The following is a 21,740-nucleotide window of genomic DNA, read 5'->3' as shown; positions in this document are numbered from 1 at the left end:
TGTGCCCACCAGGTTTCCGAGCATTCCATCAGCCGAGAGCTCAGGGCAGGGGTGGGGGGGTGGCGGTTATTATAAAGGAAAGTCTTGATCCGAGGGAGACCACTGTTCCACAGATAGCCGGATGTGAGTCCCTTTTTGTGAGATGGGGTCGTGGAGTACAGATGGGCTTGTTGATCACGTACCTGGCTCCCTGCCGCATGGCAACGGCCCTGCTCGAGCTGCTCAACGTCATAGCTGAGGTGGCGGTTGGTACCCCCAGACTTCTAGTCATGGGGGATTTCAATCTGCCATCTGTCGGCGAAACGTCTGAGGTGGCTCGGGAGTTCATGGCTTCCATGACGGTCATGGACCTTACTCAGTTAATTCATGACCCTACTCACACGGGTGGACACACTCTGGACTTAGTTTTTGTCTCTGGTCAGTGGTCGAGTGGCCTTGATACAGGGGATATAGTCATCGAACCCTTGTCATGGTCTGACCACTTGCTCCTTCGACTGGACTTTCTAACCGCTGCACCCCGCCGCAGGGAGGCGGGACCGACCAGGTGGTTCCGCCCCAGGTGCCTGATGGACCCTGATAGGTTCCAGATGGAGCTTGGGCCATTTCCTGAGACTCTGGCTCATGACTCGGCTGAGGACCTGGTGGCCGCCTGGGATAGTGCGGCTGCCGGGGCCTTGGACCGTGTCGTGCCTTTGCGGCCTCTGACCCGGCACCGAACTCACCTAGCTCCTTGGTTCTCCGAGGAGCTTAGGGAGATGAAGCGCCGGAAAAGACGCCTGGAGAGTAGTTGGAGGACCAGCCGCTCCGAATCTGACTGAACACTGGTGAGGTCTCATATTAAGACCTACCTAGTGGCAATAAAAGCGGCAAAATCTAGCTATTTTGCCGCTCTTATCGCGTCATCAGATAATCGCCCGGCCGCCCTGTTTAGGGTGACCCGCTCCCTCCTCCATCTGGAAGCGCGGGATGACCCCTTGCAGGGCCGAGCTGAGGACTTTGTGCAGTATCTGTATGACAAAATCGCTCAGATTCGGGAAGGGCTGGCCTCTGACTGGGTATGTCCGGACGGGATGACTGAGGCAGGTCTTGAGAGTGTTATCTGGGGGGAGTTCGATCCTGTGGCTCCCGAGGACATGGACAGGGTCCTGGGACGGCTGAACGCGACCACATGTTTATTGGACCCGTGTCCCTCCTGGTTGGTACTGGCTTCCCGGGAGGTGACATGAGGCTGGCTCCAGAAGATTGTTAACGCTTCTTTGAGTGAGGGGGTCCTGCCGGCCGCTTTGAAAGAAGCGGTTGTGAGGCCCCTCCTCAAGAAGCCCTCTCTGGATCCGGCTGTTTTGGCTAACTATCGTCCAGTCTCCAACCTTCGCTTCGTTGCGAAGGTTGTTGAGAGTGTGGTAGCGCAACAGCTTCCCCGGTACCTGGATGAAACTGTCTATCTAGACCCGCTCCAGTCCGGCTTCCAGCCTGGGCACAGCACGGAAACGGCATTGGTCGCGTTGGTGGATGATCTCTGGAGGGCTCGGGATAGGGGTTGCTCCTCTATCCTGGTCCTGTTAGACCTCTCAGCGGCTTTTGATACCATCGACCATGGTATCATTTTTTTTTATTTTTTTTTTAATTTGATTTATATGCCGCCCATCTCCGGAGACTCAGGGCGGCTTACAATGCGTTAAGCAATAGCCTTCATTCTTTTGTATATTTTATACAAAGTCAGCTTATTGCCCCCACAAACTGGGTCCTCATTTCACCTACCTTAGAAAGGATGGAAGGCTGAGTCAACCTTGAGCCTTGGAGAGATTCGAACCAGCAGTATCATGTTGCACCGGTTGGCGGGGTTGGGGGTGGGGGGCACCGTTCTGCGGTGGTTCTCCTCCTACCTCTCTGACCGGTCGCAATCTGTGTTGACGGGGGGGCAGCGGTCGACCCCGAGGCACCTTGCTTGTGGGGTGCCACAAGGGTCGGTCCTCTCGCCCCTTCTGTTCAACATTTATGTAAAGCCGCTGGGTGAGATCATCCGTGGCTTCGGGGTGGAGTTCCATCAGTACGCTGATAACACCCAGCTGTACATCTCCACCCCAGGCCACCCCAACGATGCCCTTGAAGTGATGTCCCAGTGCCTGGAGGCCGTGCGGGCCTGGATGGGGAGAAACAGGCTCCGACTCAACCCCTCCAAGACCGAGTGGCTGTGGCTTCCAGTGTCCCGATATAGCCAGCTGACGCCATCGCTGGCTATTGGGGGCGAATCACTCGCCCCCACGGAGAGGGCTCGCAACTTGGGCGTCCTCCTGGACGCACGGCTGTCTCTAGAAGACCATTTGACGGCCGTGGCCAGGGGGGCTTTTTATCAGGTTCGCCTGATACGCCAGTTGCGCCCCTTTCTAGATCGGGACTCTCTACGCACAGTCACTCAGGCACTAGTCACTTCCCGCCTGGACTACTGCAACGCTCTCTACATGGGGCTCCCCCTGGGGTGCACCCGGAGGCTCCAGCTGGTCCAGAACGTGGCCGCGCGGGGGATTATGGGGGCGACGAGGCGCTCCCATGTGACACCTCTCCTGCGCGAGCTGCACTGGCTCCCGGTGGTCTTCCGGGTGCGCTTCAAGGTGTTGGTGACCACCTTTAAAGCGCTCCATGGCTTAGGGCCGGGGTACTTACGAGACCGCCTACTGCCACCAATAGCCTCCCACCGGCCAGTACGCTCGCACAGAGTGGGCCTCCTCAGGGTGCCGTCCGCCAGACAATGTCGGCTGGCGACCCCCAGGGGGAGAGCCTTCTCTGTGACGGCGTCCACCCTCTGGAATAACCTTCCCCCAGAGTTACGTATAATAACAGACCTCCGGATTTTTCGTCGGGCCCTGAAAACCTATTTATTTCAACTAGCTGGGCTGGCTTGAGCTAAATTTTAAATTGATTTTAAATTGGGTTGTTTTAATTTATGGCCAGAATATTTAATTATTTTAATACTGTTTTTTAAATTTTGTATGCTTTGTTTTTACTTAGGCTGTGCACCGCCCTGAGTCCTATTTGGAGAAGGGCGGTATAGAAATTTAAACAAATAAAATAAATAAATAAATAAATAAATAAAACCATATACAAGCAAAGCAAATATATGCTGATGAGGAGGGCAGGACGCTGATGGTCGAAATCGAAACAGGAACAAAAATTTTTTTACTAGTGTCACTCTATGCACCGAACGGAACGCAAAGTGATTACTTCAAAATGATCCACAATAGAATCAAAGAACTGGACTACTCAAACATATGTCTCATTGGAGACTACAATGCAATTGTAAATACAGAGAAAGACTATCGGACCAGCAAACGAAATAAATCTAGGAAGAAAGTACTCCCAGAGACATTCTACGATATGGCACAAGAGTTTCAATTAAAGGACGCCTGGAGGGAAATTAACTACGATAAACTACAATTTACATTCTACTCAAACCTGCACCAATCGTGGTCCAGAATTGACATAGCCTGGATGACAGCAGAACTTAGAGCAGACATCAAAAAAATAGAAATAGCAACTAATACATGGGCAGACCACAGCCTGATTGAAATAATATGGAAGGGCCACCAACCGAGGAGAAGATGGGTGATGGATAGAGACCTTATGAATGATAAGCAATATGTGGAAATGATCCAAAAGGAACTGAAATTATTTTTCCAAATAAACGTTAAAGAACACACCAGTCTGCAAAACTTATGGGACACAACTAAGGCATACATCAGAGGCCTAACAATTGCCTATACCGCACAAAAGAACAAAGATAAACAACGAATAAAACAAAGCTTATTGACAACATTATAACAATATGAATTAGATCTACAGGAACACCCACATAACCAAGAAACCAAAGAGAAAATAAACCTTATAAGACACCAATTGAATTTGAGCACAACAGCAGAGATAGCAAGGAAAATAAAAATGACCAAACAAAATCAATTTGAGCATGCAAATAAAACTGGACGGTGGTTAGCTTACAAATTGAAGACAGAAAAAGAAAAGAAGATAATAATGCAATTAAAAGACAAGGACGGATGTTTATACCAGAATAATGAAGATAAAAAACGAATTGCAAAGGAATTCTTCCAAAACTTATACGCAGAAGAAGAAATTCGAGAGAAGGATACAAGAGAATACCTAAATAAACTAAAAATACAGGAATTAAAAGAAGACCACATTGAATTACTGAACAGACCGATTTCTATGTTAGAATTAATAGAAACAAGGAAGAAACAAAAAAACAATAAGACACCGGGAACAGACGGCATACCAGCGGAGTTCTACAAGACTTTCCAACAATCGCTAGATGGTATCCTACTACAAGTATTCAACAACGCACTTTTGGAAGCTGAAACCCCACATTCATGGAACGAGACAATAATTACATTAATCCCAAAACAAGATTCAAAAATTACAGACCAATCTCCCTCCTCAACATAGATTACAAACTATATACATCCATCATAACATAGAGACTGAAAACCTTTATCAAACATTATATACATCCCGACCAAAATGGCTTCATCCCCGGACGACAAATCCAAAATAACACAAGAACAATTATGGACACCCTTGAATTCTACGATCAAAGACCGGACAAACAGCTAGCTTTAATCTTCCTGGACGCTCAAAAAGCATTTGATAACCTTAATTGGACATTTCTCATTGCACAACTGGAAAAGATGAAATTTGGAGAAAGATTTGTAAAGATGATTAAAAGGATATACAGTACCCAAACTGCAAAAATATTAATTAATGGTGAGACAACAGGACAATTTGATATAAAAAGAGGGGTAAGACAAGGATGCCCCCTATCCCCCATATTGTTTATATTAACTTTGGAAATACTATTAGAAGAAATCAGAAAGGATACAGAAATAACGGGATTAAAAATCAAAAATCAGGAATACAAATTGCAAGCCTTCGCCGATGACATAGTACTTATATTAGAAAAACCACTACAATCGGGATTAAGTCTACTGACTAAAATACAGCAATATGGAGAAGTGGCAGGCTTGAAAATCAACAAACAAAAAACTAAAATTTTAACAAAGAATCTCACCAAACACCAAGAAAAAGAGTTGGAAAATATGCTAGGAATGCAAACAACAAAAAAGGTCAAATACCTAGGGGTATGGTTTACCAACAAAATATCGACGCTGAAGGAAGATAATTATACTAAACTGGCTAAACAAGTAGAAAAAGACTTGGAAAAGTGGACAAAACTCCAGTTATCTTTTTTAGGTAAAATTGCCACTATCAAAATGAATATTCTACCAAGAGTGCTGTACCTATTCAGGGTGATTCCAGTAAACCCGGGCAGAACATACTTTAAAGATTTGGACAGGATGATACTAAAATACATGTGGCAGAAAAAAAAGGCAAGAATCAAATTAAAGCATTTACAGGATAAACGAGATAGAGGAGGAATGGGACTTCCCGATTGGCAGATTTATTACAAAGCGTCAGTATTAACATGGATTGAATTGAAAAATAGATGAACATTAACATTGGAAGGTTTCGACTTGACAAAGGGATGGCATGCATACGTATGGGAAGACAAACCCACAAAACAAGAACAATTCCGTAGACACATTGTGAGAAATACCCTGATCAAAACCTGGAACAAAATCAGAAAGATTCACTATGATAAGATACCATGTTGGATCTCTACAATGGAAGCACAAATCTACCCAAATACAATGGACCCAAATAAAATGAAAACATATCAGGATCTTTTAAATGAAGAAGGGAAACTAAAAACAATAGAACAACTAAGAACTCAAGGGCTTGAAATGGATTGGTGGCCATACTTACAATTACAATCCAGACACAAAACAGATATGGAGAAATTTGGAATCCAAAAGGAACTAAACCAACTGGACAAAATCTTATTGGGCCCCAATGAGAAATTAATAACAAAAATCTATAATTTCTTACTGGCATATAAATTAGAGGAGGAGATAGTCAAGGAAAATATGATTACGTGGGCGATGAACTTTGGATACCCTATAGAATTAAACAAATGGGAAAAACTATGGAAAATTAACAGTAAATTAACCTTATCAGTACCGTACAAAGAAAATATTTACAAGATGTTTTATAGATGGCATCTCCCACCGGCACGAATCTCCAAAATGTTCCCCAATACATCTTCACTCTGCTGGAAATGCAAAGCACAAAAAGGGACATACTACCACATGTGGTGGTGGTGTCCCAAAGCCAAACAATTCTGGAATAATATCAAAACCCAATTGGAACAAATAACAGCCCAAAAAGTACCACTAAGACCGGAAACATATTTATTAGGCATATTTACAAGTAATTATGACAGAGAAACAATATACTTGATCACACATATTTTGACTGCCTCAAGGATCACTTATGCACAAAATTGGAAATTGGAAGAAGTCCCAACACAAGATAGAATAATATCTAAAGTCATGGAATGTGCTGAGATGGACAGACTCACCAAGGAAATTCAAGGAAAGGAAGAATCTGACTACTACCTGGTTTGGCAAAGGTGGTATCAATGGTTAGAGGGGAAAACCAAAACCAAAAGAGGATCCTAAAAGAGTAAAACAAAATTCTGTACCAAATAAGATATAACAATGCATAATTAAAGATTAAAAAATAATATCGTTATATAAGGCGAGAGGAAGGAATATATATTGAGGAATTTAGGTTATTGATGTCGGATAAAATCAGACACTATGTTTAGATGTCATTTATGTTATTAATGTCGTATTTGTCGCATTTGTATGTGTATGTGTTTTTTGTGTGTTTATATATGTAATAAAAAATTTAAAAAAAAAAGAAAAGAAAAATGGCAACAACTATGGGAAAGGAATTATAAATTAACGATGTCCACTGCATATAAGGAAAACCAATATAAAATGTTTTATAGATGGCACATTTCACCCGAGAAGTTAGCAAAAATCTTTAAAGATAAATCAGTGAAATGTTGGAAATGTCACCAACTACCAGGATCCTATTATCATATGTGGTGGACATGTCCTGAAGCAAAAAACTATTGGAATAAAATTAAAACCTGGCTGGAAGAAATGACACAATTACGTATTGAATTCAAACCAGAGTTGTTCCTATTGGGTATCCTACCTGACAAAATTAAAAAGGAATATATTTATTTGATTATACACATAATAACAGCTGCAAGAATTGTTTATGCTCAAAATTGGAAATTAGAGAAAATACCTTTGGAAGATGAAGTAATAAAAAAGATTTTAGATTGTACAGAAATGAACCGATTAACTTTGTTGATCAAAGATAGGGAAGAATCAGAATACTTTAGAATATGGAATTATTTCTATTGTTGGTTGGAAAAGAGATATAAATGATTAATTTTATAACTATGTGTAAAAATTTGAATGGCAAGAATATGGTTATAGGAATGAACTTTTATAGTGGTTTGGATGACGATTAAGATAGAAGAAACTGTTGGAACAAGAAGAATAAAAAGAACTGAAGAAGCTAACACCAAGATGTCACAGGGGAGAGATGACTGATGTATTAAATGTTTGTTTGTCTTAAAAAATAAAAAACTTTTTATAAAAAAAAGGACAAGAAGAGAAAAGGAAAAAAAAATCAAAGTATAAATTAATTAACACTATTTAAAAATAACTTTTATCAATCAAATTCAATACCATAAATTTAATCTGTAAACTTTATAAATTTAATAGCTTAGTCCATTTATTTATTTATACTAAATCAATCAATTAGGTGTTGAATAATAACAATGATGATAATAAAAAAAAGTCTAAGTATACACCTTGATATTTACTATAAGATAATCAATATAAATAATATACACATCTGGCCACTGATCTTCCCAATCCAAAGTCTTCTGCTGGTTTTAAGCAATTCTTTCACTCTCCTACTTCGTTGCACTGTCCACAGCTCTTCCGTTTATTACTTTCTAGGTCCTAGGTCCAATATGTCCGCTCCTGCTAATATGCACTGTCACTGTCACTGTCACTTCACTTCACTCTCCAAACCTTGTCTTTTCAGTTTTCGTGTCCACAATCTCCAATCATTCACTCCCAATTGCCACAGGTTCAAACACAATCTTTCTTTCTCGCCAATTACAATGTTCTTTCTTTTCCTTTCAACTCTTCCGATCACCCTCTTTCCTCTTGTCAACCTTCTTCCCAGACTTCTGCTCCACCGCCAAAGCGCCGCTTTTTCCCTCTTTGGAGCCTCACTTGTCAGTCAGTTTGTAAATTCCAACAGATTGGGGAAGCAGCCCAGTAACTCACTCTGTCCTGTCTCTAGCCACCAATACTTCTCACTGCTTTTCACCCCTTGCTTCCTTCACCATTTAGGTAAGCCGCCACGTCTCCGGATCCGACCATTACAGCTGGTCTCTTTTGTGCCAAAATTCAAGGGGTTCCTCTTTCCATAACGGGAGATTGTGCTTCTCCCCGTTACCCCAAGAGTGTCCCCTCTACAGTGCTGACCCCTTCAAGGTCAGGTCTCGCCTCTACTGGCTTCCAGGCGTGAAAATTCGCTCCAAGAAAACGGGGCACTATTTTCCTGAACTGCAACATCGTGACATCACCCCGGAAGTCTCCTGATGAATGCTTTTCAAACCTGCTAATAACACCCCTTGCATACAGATAATAAAATTTTGGACACATAAGGATCCGAAATTTTTGCAAACTGCCCTCACTTAGAAGTGGCCACAGAAGAGTGGGTGGTCAGTGTATCAATCCCTCACATATAGATTTGAAATACAGGCAGTCCTCTACTTACCATTTATTTAGCGACCGTTCGAAGTTACAACGGCACTGAAAAAAGTGATTTACAACTGTTTTTCACACTTACAACTGTTGTAACATCCCCGTGGTCACGTGATCAAAATTAGTGTGCTTGGTGATTGGTATATATTTCTGACACTTGCACTGTCCCTGAGTCTTATAATCATCATTTATAACCTTCCCATTGGCTTCAGACAATCAAAGTCAATGGGGGAAGCCAGATTTGCTTGAAGATTGCATGATTTGTTTAAAACAGCTGCAGTGATTCACTTGACAACTGTGGCAAAAAATGTCATAAAATGAAGCACACCTCACATAACAACTGCCTTATTTAGCAACAAGAATTTTGGGCTCAGTTGCGGTCATAAGTCAAGGACTACCTGTATGTATCCTACACTCCTGGAACAGCTTAGCAAAAACATACAATTAAAAATATGAGCATGAATTAGATTACAAAAAGACAAAATTAAATAAAATAATAGCACAGGAGAAGAAAGAATCCAAATCAACAAGAACAATATTTTAAAAGCGTTAAAATGATTTTTAAGTAGTGCTTAAAGAGCTCCTTAACATAACCTAATTTTTTAAGTTAACATTAAGAAAAGTTAAAGGACCTTGGCTCTTTAAAACATAAACATGTAAAGATTATTGTTTTGGCTTTTGGCCTGGTGGCAAAAAAAAGTCACTGGTGGGTCCCACTAATGATAAAAACTGACCCACTATTTGCCAATACCTGACTTCCAAGAAGAGGCATTAGCCTTAGAAACAGATCTCAGTGCAATGCAGGAGATACCTGGCTACAATATTGTGCAGGATTTTAAAGGAATAGCCTGGCATTAGGAGACCTGTAGTGAACAAAGAATTCCTGGAGTGTTTCTGAAGTTATTTTTGTCTAATCTCTTCTCCTGTCCTCTCTTCCCCAGTTTCCACCAGTCTTCTGAACAAACTGAGAAGTCCAGGTGATCTTGAAAGATAACCTGACATTGCCATCCAGCTCTTTCTACCTTTGCCTTCCGTACCTGACTCTCGACCAACATAGCCATGTCCACAAACATGTCATGGAGCTCCCGAATGCTGGTTTCCAGTTTGATGATCTCATTATGCCGGGTTTCAATCTCATTCAGGGCTTGCTTCGTCATCTGTGAGTCCATTTTGATCTGAAAAAAGCCACACCATGTGGGGCATGATTAGAAGACAGCAGTGAGTATCAATCCAACAATTGCTGCTGCCTACTATCCTCTCTATCTGCCATTCCTTTGGTTAGTAATTTGGAACAATGAAAGCTGACATGGACACCAGTACGGAGGAGGAGGAGGAGAAGGAGGAGGAGAAGGAGAAGGAGAAGGAGAAGGAGAAGGAGAAGGAGAAGGAGAAGGAGAAGGAGAAGGAGAAGGAGAAGGAGAAGGAGAAGGAGAAGGAGAAGGAGAAGGAGAAGAACTACTAATAGGCAGATGGTGGGATATTCTGGCAACTGGATTCAAAGAAAAGGTTTCTTTCCATCTCTCAAACAATAAAACCAGGGGTCATCCAAGGAGGATGAGTGAACAGAACTGACAAGAGAAAACACTTCTTGCACAGCATGTGATTTGCCTATGGGAGTCATTACCACAAGATGTGGTGAAGGTCACAAATTTGGGAGGCTTTCAAAGAAGACTCGGTAAACTCATGGGGAAAAGGTCAGTCAAGGGCTGTTGGTCTTGGAGATTTAACACTAGCCCTGGATTAGGGACACAATGGCTCCAAATTGCAGGAGGAGAAGGATGGGAGAGGACATGTCTCCATATCCTGATTGTAAGGACCTGTGGTTGGCTAATGGAAGAAACAAAATACTGGGCTATGATGGGCCTTAACCTAATCCAGTAGAGCTATTCTTACATCCTTATTCATAGTGTCTACAAATTCTTTGAGAGCTTGCTATGGCAGCCACCTTTCAACCATGGGAGATCCATCTTTGAAATGCTCAGCAACTCCACATGCTTTCCAAGCTGCATTCTACCTGTTCTATTAACCCCAAGAGAACAAAGAAGCCAACTGAGGCCCCAGATACATACATCGTCAGTGAAAATCGCCAGCTTTCCACTCTCTAGCATGTCTTCTAACTCTTCATTGGTGGTTGTCCTGCCAGCTGCAAGAAGGAAAAACAGAGCCATGAGGAACAACTGCATGTTGTGGTATAGCACTGTCTCCAGGGGTGAGTTCTAAAATTTTTTACTACCGGTTCTGTGGGCGTAGCTTATTTTGTGCACGTGGCTTGGTGGGGGTAATGTGACTGGATGGGCATGGCCAACTTTTTTTTTTTTTACTTTTAAAAGCATTTTTTCTACAACCTTAAGAGGTTGCAGAAAAAAATGCTTTTAGAAGCCTCTGACGATCAGGCAACTCAGCTGGGATCGCCAGAGGCTTTTAAAGGCATTTTTTTTCCTACAACCTCTTCGGCTGAAGAGGTTGCAGAAAAAAATGCTTTTAAAAGCCTCTGACGATCCCAGCTGAGCCGTGCAATCATCAGAGGCTTTTTTTTTTTTTACTTTTAAAAGCATTTTTTTGGCCGAAGAGGTTGTAGAAAAAATGCTTTTAAAAGTTAAAAAAAAAGCCTCTGATGAGGTGGGCGGGGTAAGCGAGCAGCAACCGGGCTGGGGACCGGTTCGGGGGCGTGGCCAGCCAAAGTTATTACCGGTTCTCCAAACTACTACAAATTTTTACTACTGGTTCTTGTGAACCGGTGCAGCACTCTTTCTGAGCTCTAGCTCTAGATGGCACCTAATCTGCTGGGTTTCAAAAGACCATCAACATTTCATTACCTGAGAAGGTAACATCATCAGTGCTAGTCAGTGTAGAGTTTGATTCCTGTTTATGTTTATTTTTATGTATTTATATTTCATGTTTCTAAACTGCCCATCTCCCTCAAAGAGGGCCTCACTCGCTTATATACTCAGCTCAGAGAGGACCAAGGACCCTATAGTTCAACTCTAAGCTACAAATATTCTCTTCTGTAAGTTCCAGTCTGCACTTATTTATGTTCTTGTTTGTTTGTTTATTCATGTCAGAAGCAGAAACATTCATGTGCTGCTCTCATCTTTTTTACAACTAATGTCACAAAGGTTTCCCCCTCCCCTTCCAACCTGCATGATCCATCTCTTCTGGGGGAATGCATTTAATATTTTACCATCTAAGAAAAAACAAGAGATTTTTTAAGGCACCGCATTAGGACCCCCCACCCTTTTTTTTTAGCCAAACACTTAGAAAGGTAAACAAACATACTTATCTCCAGCTGTCTCTGGATACGATCTTTGCATCGATCTCGATATTTAGACTGAGTTGTGTTGTATTCTGTCATCACCTCCACAAACTTGCGAGATAGGGTAGAATGCTAGGGAAGAAAATGAGGAGATGGTTACAGAGGCAAAGCATAGATAGATGATAGATAGATGATAGATAGATAGATAGGCAGGCAGGCAGGCTGGCAGACAGAGAGGCAGATGCTGTGGTTTCGTGGATAGATATAGATAGATAGATAGATAGATAGATGGATGGATGGATGGATGGATGGATGGATGGATGGATGGATAGATAGATAGATAGATAGATAGATAGATAGATAGATAGATAGATAGATAGATAGATAGGCAGGCAGGCAGGCAGGCAGGCAGGCAGGCAGGTAGACAGAGAGGGAGATGCTGTGGGTACCTAGATAGATAGATAGATAGATAGATAGATAGATAGATAGATAGATAGATAGATAGATAGATAGATAGATAGATAGAAGGATGGATGGATGGATGGATGGATGGATGGATGGATGGATAGATAAATAGATAGATAGATAGATAGATAGATAGATAGATAGATAGATGATAAATAGATAGGCAGGCAGGCAGGCTGGCAGGCAGGCAGACAGATTCAGATGCTGTGGTTTCTAGATAGATAGATAGATAGATAGATAGATAGATAGATAGATAGATAGATAGATAGATAGATAGATAGTCAGGCAGGCTGGCAGGCAGGCAGACAGAGTCAGATGCTGTGGTTTCTAGATAGATAGATAGATAGATAGATAGATAGATAGATAGATAGGGATGGAGGGATGGATAGATAGATGATACATAGATGATAGATAGATAGATGATAGATAGATAGATAGATAGATAGATAGATAGATAGATAGATAGCGATGGATAGATATATAGGAATGGATGGATGGATGGATAGATAGATAGATAGATAGATAGATAGATAGATAGATAGATAAGAGATAGATAGATAGATAGATAGATAGATAGATAGATAGATAGATAGATAGAGATGGATGGATGGATAGATAGATAGATAGATAGATAGATAGATAGATAGATAGATAGATAGAGATGGATGGATGGATGGACAGGTGAATATGTAGATGATAGATCAAACGATAGATGGAGGGTTGGAGGGAGAGAGACAGAAAGATAGAGGGATATAACCCTGCTGAAGGTTAAAAAAAAACTCTCTTGTTCTCTGTTTCAAGGAAGATTTGATTCCATTGAAACCTAAAGGAAAGGAACTTTCTATTGTTTATCTTTTTAAGTAAAATTCTATGCACCAAAGTATGATTAAGGTGTAAATCAGTAACCCGGTGATCAGACCTTCTTGTAAGCTTTGATGTTGTATCACTATTCACACAAATACCTGTCAAAGAAGCCCTGTCATCAATTAAAAACAAATATCAACTACCAAAACATATCACAGACTTAACAGAACATTGTTTATCCAACACATATTTCATACACAGAGGACAGAGATATAAACAAGTAGAAGGTGCACCAATGGGATCACCATTATCACCAGTCATCGCTAATCTTTTCATGGAAGAATTCGAATCCAATGCCTTAGAAAAAACTGTTAACAAACCAAAATTATGGCTCAGATACGTTGATGACACCTTTGTGATCTGGCCACATGGAAGAGATAAATTGGAAAACTTCTTAGTACATTTGAACAGCCTCCATCCCAAAATAAAGTTCACCATGGAGATAGAATCAGAAAACCAGTTACCTTTCCTCGATGTATTAATTTATAAAAAATCTGATGGCACCTTAGGACATACCATCTATCAAAAGAAGACACATACGAACCGCTATCTCAACGCCAAATCACACCACCATCCAGCACAAATAAACTCTGTTGCCAAAACATTAACCACAAGAACTAAACGTCTGGCTGATGAAGCACATTTACAAACAGAATTATATACACTAACTAATGTACTGACATCAAATGGGTTCTGTAGAAATAAAGTCATCAATATGATCAAACATACAACACCAAGACAGAATAAAAAACAACAAGAGGAACAAAACAATGGGAAAGCCATCTTGCCCTATATAAGGGGAACAACAGATAAAATTAGCAAAGTACTACAAAAACACAACATCAAAACCATATTTTGCACAGATAGAAAGATATCGTCCATTCTGAGAAACCCCAAAGACAAAACAGAATTAGAAGATCAAGGCATATATGAAATCCCATGTGCTTCCTGCCCATCAACATACATTGGACAGACCAACAGAAGAATGAGTGTGCGCATCGAGGAACACAAAAACTCAATACAAAAGCAAGAACACACATCATCATTAGTTCAACATATAAATACAACAGGACACAACATTAATTTTAATAAAACAAAAACAGTTGCAAAAATAGAACATCTCAATGGCAGGATAATCAGAGAAGCAATAGAAATGGAAAAAAGACCATATTGCATGAATAAACGGGATGACACTTCACGTCTGCCTACTATTTGGAAACCTGCTCTCATAGATAGACGAATCTTAACACCATATATAAAACATAAACCAAACATTACACAAAAAAAATCCCAACCAAATCATATTCAAACCAGCCACAAAGATGAAGCCCTGCCACCTAGTGGAGAAAAACCGACCATACACCCGAAGCCAAGCCAATAAACACATACTGGGACTCCCAACCAATCAGAATGAAAAGGTGGAGCCATCCCAGAATACCAGCACCAGATTTGAAATTCCAACGTCAGTTAGTGCAAAATGACTGCTGACATAAGCCTGATGATGGCAGATGGGATTCTGCCGAAACGTCGCTTCTACCCTTTTAGGGATATATCCACAATTACACGGGAAGAAACCCGAAATATTAACTATACACACATACATACACGTGAAAACTTACATAAACATATATATATATATATATATATATATATCTTTGACTTCATTTGGATGCCAGCTGCGCAAATTCCCTGACATAAAGAGATTGGCTAGAACAGCTGATTAGGAGCTGTTGTTGAGGAGGATCCTAATAACATGACTGCAGTTTTTAATTATTAATAATGCAGCTGATAAACTGCATCGTAACTTGGGCTTCACATGTGTGTTGCTGAAAACAACAACATATTGTTATTCTTTCTCATAGGCATCTGCTGTTTTAGATAAGCCATTCTAAGTGTAGAACAGCACTGTGCACCTTTGAAGAATATGCCCTGGGGGAATTATTCAAAATCAAGGAAATTTAGAATAGTAAAATAATCAGATTGAAAAATATATAAAGCTTGATTGACTGAGAAAAGTCATTTGTCAGGGGCAAATAATCAGGCACATTTATTGAGTTCAATCCACAGAAGAGTTTATTATTGCTACCTATACACAAGAATCTGGTCAACTAAAGGTCAAAGCTAAATTGGCACTAGAATTCACAGGGACCTGTCTCTTGTGGCAACACAATGACTCCAAACTAATGACACATTTAACTCTGCCTTCCAGCTCAGCCTGTTCTTCTCCTGCATCATCAGCTCAAAGAATTAATTTTGGCTGTTTATTGGGTGGCAGCTGTAATTGGGGTCATGAGTTGAATAAGGAAAAGAGATGGCAAAGGAGTGTCACAGCTGCAATATAGACCTTGTCCTTTCTAACATAGGATACCCAATTTATGTTGGCTTGAGGACCACACTTGTCTTCACCCAGCATGTCAAGAGCTATACATTTGAAGGAGACAATGCTAGCTTTGCATTTGGTCCTGATTTAAGGATTGTAAGGGGTTAGGGTGTCCTTATGGATTTTAACTCCTAAAATTCCCCAGCCAGCATGCCTAGCTGGGGAATTCTGGGAGTTGAAGTCTTAAAGTTGCCATGGTTGTACAACCCTGCTTTTTACTATACCTCTAATGCCTCAATTCTGCAATCAGTGCCTCATTTCAATCTTCTTTTTAAAAAAAGAATTGCCAATTCGGAAGTTGTTTCAAAAGGAAAATAGGAGCATAATCCCTAAATTAAGAAACTAGCACAAGCAAGATTATGGGAAAAACAAAATTGGAAAATGAAGAAAAGAACATAAAGGGAAAATGCAGCCATTGGAGGAGATCCAAGTAGAGTACCTGTGTTTTCCGGATTCTCAAGTCAGCAGAGGATCGGTTCTGCACTTCTTCCTGCTCAATTCCCTGCTCAATCGCTGGAGAAAGAAAATAGATGAAGAATCAGAGCTGTAGTATAGAAATGAAAAACCAGTGAATTAGTGCAATGGACATCTGAATTGTTGCCCTTAATGGTGAGCTGGTGAGCTACAGATGAAGTCTCTCAGGCTAGGTGTCAGCCCCACTAGTAGACAGGGGCTGCAATAGTATGTGGGAAAGACCTTGTGAAACAATAGGAAAAGATGCTACCTAGAGAATAGTCAGATAACATAGGTCGTATCTGAAAAATGGACAGATTTTGTTAATGAAACTTTATGATATAGTAAAATTAGTTTATCTGGTTGTTTTCTGTTTGGTCTACCTGGTAAGGTTGACATCAATTAACAAGTCTGAAAGTACAATTCTCCCATGGTCTCCTTTACCATTTTGCAGCTGCAGGCTTTGCTGTCTCTTATCTGACCATTCACTAGGCAGCTTCATGTTCCCCTGTCTCACAAGGTCTTTTCCACCTAGCAGTACACCATGAAATCAACGCCATAGGATGTCTAAAACTACTTTTATTGAGATTGGCTAGAATAACAGTACCATGCAAGTCTGATTGTATTGCACCTCCTCTTTATAGTTCATTGAATTAGAGAAGTGTCTTGTCTGAGTTATTTCTGAATGTTATCTGGATGTTCTAAATCTAAAAAGGCTTTAGCCTGCTTTGCTTAGGTAATAGAGTCTGCATATCTCTGTCAAGGTCATCTTCCTTACTGTGCACACTAGGGCATCCTCCTGCAGTTTAGTGTGTTTCCACCTATCTGATCCCTTCATGAACAGAGCCATGAAAGTTTCTAGGTCAAGAAAGGCACAAAGAATCAGAACCATAGTTAAGTTCCAGTTAAGAAGATTTATTTCTCAAGTCTATACACAAGAATCTAATCAACTAACAGTCAGCACTAAATTAGCATTAGATAAGAATCAACGTAATTCAAGGGGGGGCTGGATTTGAAGTGTTTGTGGACACATAAGGATTCTAGACTGCGTCCTCTCTTGACTCCACCTCTGCCTCTTCTTCTCCTTAACTGAGGATCAATCATCCTTTGCTGTGATAATATAACTGAAGCTTTGCAAACTATCTTAGGTTTGTAACTCAAGAGTCAATATGTTGTAGCAATTAATTAATTAAAATTTATCACATAATTTATTAAACTTGCTATTAAATTTGTCTTAAACTTTGTTATTAAATTTGTCTCAATGATTCTCTCAACCATCAAAGAAATTACAACCAAATCATTAAAACATAAAATGTAAAGATAAAAGATGCCAAGCATGATGAAGTGCAGGGTCTTACTCTTCCTTGTCAAAGGCCTAGATGAAAGATGCTGGACTTCGACCACAAAAATCCACATTCAAATCCAAATAAGCTTTGAACTGACTTTGGGCCAGTCATCACCTTTCAGAACAATCTTCCATAATTGTTGTGGGAATAAAAATCAGAGGAGGGAGTATGACATATGTTATCCTGAGCTCTTGGAGGAAAAGCAATATATAAACCTAACAAACTAATTAACTGGACAAGTATGTGTGTGAGAGAGAAAGTAAAATGTGTACACATAGTACTTTGGTTACAATGGCAATTGGGACTGGAATTTCCATCGCTAAGTGAAGCGGTTGTAAAACACATCACATGCCCACTTCACTTAGCGTCAGCAATCCCAACAGTCCAATTGCTGTCATAACCCCAGGACTGCAAAAGTAATTAACCAAGAACTTCCTGGGAGCATGACGTGGGAAGAGGTAGGTGTCTCAGACAAACAGGCTAGCAGAGAGCTATAGGTGAGGATGCAGGTGACATGGGCAGGTGCTCTGGGCAGGTGTGTGGATGCTGCAGATAGGTGCTATGGAGCACAGGTGGGTGAGTGGCTGCTGCAGGTGCCACAGGCAGGTGATGTGGAGTACATATGCATACATGGTGCTGTGGGCAGATGCTATGAAGGGTGGGCAGGTATGCAGGTGCCACAGGGAAGTCCTATGGCACACAGGTGGGTGAGTACGAGAAGGTTGAATTCAGCTCCTTGTGACTTTAAACAGATCAATGTAGTTTTCTTTGCAATAATTCAAGATAGGAATAAAAGTGGCTGACTTTAAAATGTTAAGAATCACCATGATGCTGTTAAGTCATGCACTTCATTGAAAGCCCAATAGAGGAGGGAGGGGTGTGGCCAGTGTCAGTGGCGGTACAGCAAATTCCGGGGCTCCTGGAAAATGCTGATATCTCAGCTGCTTTAGGGGATCCCCAGGGATCATAGCTGTCCTGTAGGGACAGTGAAGAATGGAAGCACAGGCAGGCATGAACAGGGAGGTTGCAAACTCCCTGAAGTGTCTGCATCAGCCTCAGACCCAGCAGCAGGTCTGGATGGGTAGGAACAGGCTCAGACTCAACCCCTCCAAGACGGAGTGGCTGTGGATACCAGCATCTCATGGTCTAGCGCCCCCATCACTTTGGATGGGGGGGGGGAGTTACTCACTCCCTTTGAAAAGGCTCGCAATCTAGGCGTCCTCCTGGATTCGTGGCTGTCCTTGGTCGACCATCTGACAGCCGTGACAAGGGGGGCTTTTGCACAGGTTCGCCTGGTGTGCCAGTGGCGCCTTTTCCTAGACAGGGATGCCCTCCGTACAGTCACCCATGCTCTCATCATCTCTTGTTTGGATTACTGCAATGCCCTCTACATGGGGCTGCCCTTGTGGTGCACCCGGAGGCTCCAACTGGTCCAGAATGCGGCCGCGTGGGTTGTTACGGGGGCTTCCCATTACTCCCGTATTACACCTCTCCTGTGCGAGCTGCACTGGTTACCGGTGGTCCTTCAGATCTGCTTCAAGGTACTGGTACTGACCTATAAAGCCCTTCATGGCATGGGCCTGGGGTACTTGCAGGATCACCTTCTGCCTGTCTCCAACCGCCCAGTGCGCTCACACAGGATTGCCCTCCTCCGGGTGCCATCGGCCAGACAATGTTGGCTGATGGCGCCCAGGATGAGGGCGTTCTCTGTGGGCGCACCGACCCTCTGGAATGGTTTACCCACTGGGCTCCGGATGGCCCCCGACCTCCGTTCTTTCCACGCTGACCTGAAGACATGGCTTTTCCAACAAATTTGCTGATCTGATGGGAGTTTTAACTAATTTTGGGGGGATTTTAATTGAGTATTTTAGTCGTAATTTTACTGTTTTATTGTTTTATCTTTGTGAGCCGCCCCGAGTCCTTCGGGAGAAGGGTGGCATATAAGTATAAATAAACTAAACTAAACTAAACTAAACTAAACTAAACTAAACTAAACTAAACTAAACTAAACTAAACTAAACTAAACATGAGTACGAGGAGTTGAGGGAGATGTTGCAAAAGGTGCAAGAAGCGTTTAAGGGAAACAAAGAAGCGGAAGATTGGATAGAATACAAAAAGAATGAAAGAGAAAAGATAAATGAGAAGCAAGAATATAATGTGGAAAAGAAAATAATTGAAGGGAAAAATATAGATGATCACACTGAGATTAACAGTGATAAAATAAAAACAGAAAGAGGGCAATATCTCTCAAAAAAGAATAAAAGAGAAGGAAATGGGAAAAGAGAAAGGGGGAGAACTAAAAGGGTAATAAAGTTAAAAATTAGAGAAAAGATGCAGGAAGGAGGATATAATAAACACAAAAAGAAGAAGAGGAAGAAAGAAATAAGTGAATGGGAGAAGGGAGAAAAATGGAATTCAGGAGAGTGTAAAAGAAAATGGTTAAAAGGGGAAAGAAAAAAAATGTAGTAGAAAGGAATTAAAGCAGTGATATGTTGATTTAAGGGAATGGCATTAGTAGTAGACGTGGTATGTAAGAAACAAACTGGAATAAATATATAGATTACTGTAAAAGGGAATACTTAATTGAAATTAAGACATAAAATTGAAATGAAAGTAAAGAAATGTGTGCTAAAGATTGAAAAAACAAAGGAAATTGAAGTAAGAAATGAAATTGAAATGTTAAATAAATGATGTAAGAAATTGTTGTAAGTAGACCAGCAGATATAGAAATGGTCTATATGTTAAAATATCAGGAAGTAATTGAAATATTAGGAAAAGAGAAAAATAACTATTGAAATGGAAATAAGAGGAGGAAAGTTAATTAAGTTGAAAGATTTTAAGGTAAAAATGAAACAAGTTGAAACATAATGTTAAGAATTTTAAAATATTTTGAGGAATATATGCAATAAAGGGAGAGAAAAATGGGGATGCCTGGACACCATAGAAAAAAAGCACTGAATTGAAAATTAATACAGCAATAGAGAGAGATAGAAGAAGGAGTAGGGAGATTGAAGGAAGGGAGAAGGAGAGAGAGAAACAGAAGAAAGGGAAGAGGAGAGGAAGAAAGGAAAGGGGAATAAGAGTAGGAGGGAAGGTTAGATGTGGGGAGGAAAGGAGGAGGGGGAGAAAGGAAGGGGAAGTAGAGAAGGAATAGGAGAGGAGGGAAGAAGAAGGTAGGAAGGACAAAAGAAGGGAGGGAGAGGAATAGAAGGAGAAGAAAGATTGCTGTAAAACAAAAAAGATGAAATGGAAGAAAGGCATCCCCAAACATGTTTAAATATATTAAGATAAAGATTTTTTTTTTTTGTAATTTTTTTTTTTTATTTTTTTCAAACATAAACATAAAAAATTTTTTTCCCCCAAGAACGAAGTCTTGGTCCGGTCACAAATAGGTATACTAGTTTTACAAATGAAGACAGATATTTTTAACATGAATTCCAACATCTTAATTTAAGTCTTTCTATTATCTCATCATACATCTTAATTTCCTACTAAAGCAAACCTCATTTTTATATTCAATTATAAATTCAATTATAAACCAAAATTCAATACCGCTCTGTCTAAATTTTTCTCCATTGCTTCTTTTAACATCAACATTAAACACAAAAACAGTCTAATCTGTTAATCTATATATTTACCTTACAATTTTATCACCACGAATCTTAATTTCCAAATGTATACAACTCAATTTTTATTTCAATTTATTAATCAAAATTTCTTTCTATTTTTCTCGTTTTCTAGACCCAATTCATCCAATCTTTTAATCTTAAACTTTTACACAGACATCTCAAAGTTTTTCATTTCATTTTAATTATCGCCCAACATTTTCTTTTTCACCCCTTATTAATTCTTCAATGTATTCTCCTCTATACCTCCAATTATTATTTTACTATTTTCCAGCATAGTTTATTTTAGCTAATTTCAGCATTCTCCTCCATCACTCCACCTATTGTTTGGCTGATTTCCAGTATAACATATTTTGGCTGAGTTTTCAGCATATTCTCCTCCATAACTCCAACTATTATTTGGCTGATTTCCAGCATTTTCTCTTATTCTGGCTGATTTCCAGCATGCTTTATTTTGGCTGATTTCCAGCATTCTCCTCCATAACTCCACCTATTATTTGGCTGATTTCCAGCATTACTTATTTTAGCTGAGTTTTCAGCATATTCTCCTCCATAACTCCACCTATTATTTGGCTAATTTCC

The 21,740-nt window shown here is 40.5% G+C and overlaps 1 protein-coding gene across 1 annotated transcript in view; it reads right to left on the bottom strand.

The window, feature by feature from the left end:
- STX1B (syntaxin 1B) overlaps nt 1-21,740 on the bottom strand; it is a 190,891-nt gene that overhangs the window by 71,314 nt on the left and 97,837 nt on the right. Inside the window, exons 5-8 of the mRNA XM_070944798.1 lie at nt 16,173-16,246; nt 12,048-12,156; nt 10,841-10,914; nt 9,809-9,946 (exon numbers count right to left, since the gene is read on the bottom strand). Coding sequence (XP_070800899.1) covers nt 9,809-9,946; nt 10,841-10,914; nt 12,048-12,156; nt 16,173-16,246 — 395 coding nt within the window. The remainder of the gene's footprint in view (nt 1-9,808; nt 9,947-10,840; nt 10,915-12,047; nt 12,157-16,172; nt 16,247-21,740) is intronic.

Source organism: Pituophis catenifer, unplaced genomic scaffold, assembly GCF_029215685.1.
Source record: "Pituophis catenifer annectens isolate HBS135680 unplaced genomic scaffold, rPitCat1.0.hap2 SCAF_5, whole genome shotgun sequence".
NCBI classification, from domain to species: domain Eukaryota; kingdom Metazoa; phylum Chordata; class Lepidosauria; order Squamata; family Colubridae; genus Pituophis; species Pituophis catenifer.
This window is presented reverse-complemented; position numbering and strand designations above follow the sequence as displayed.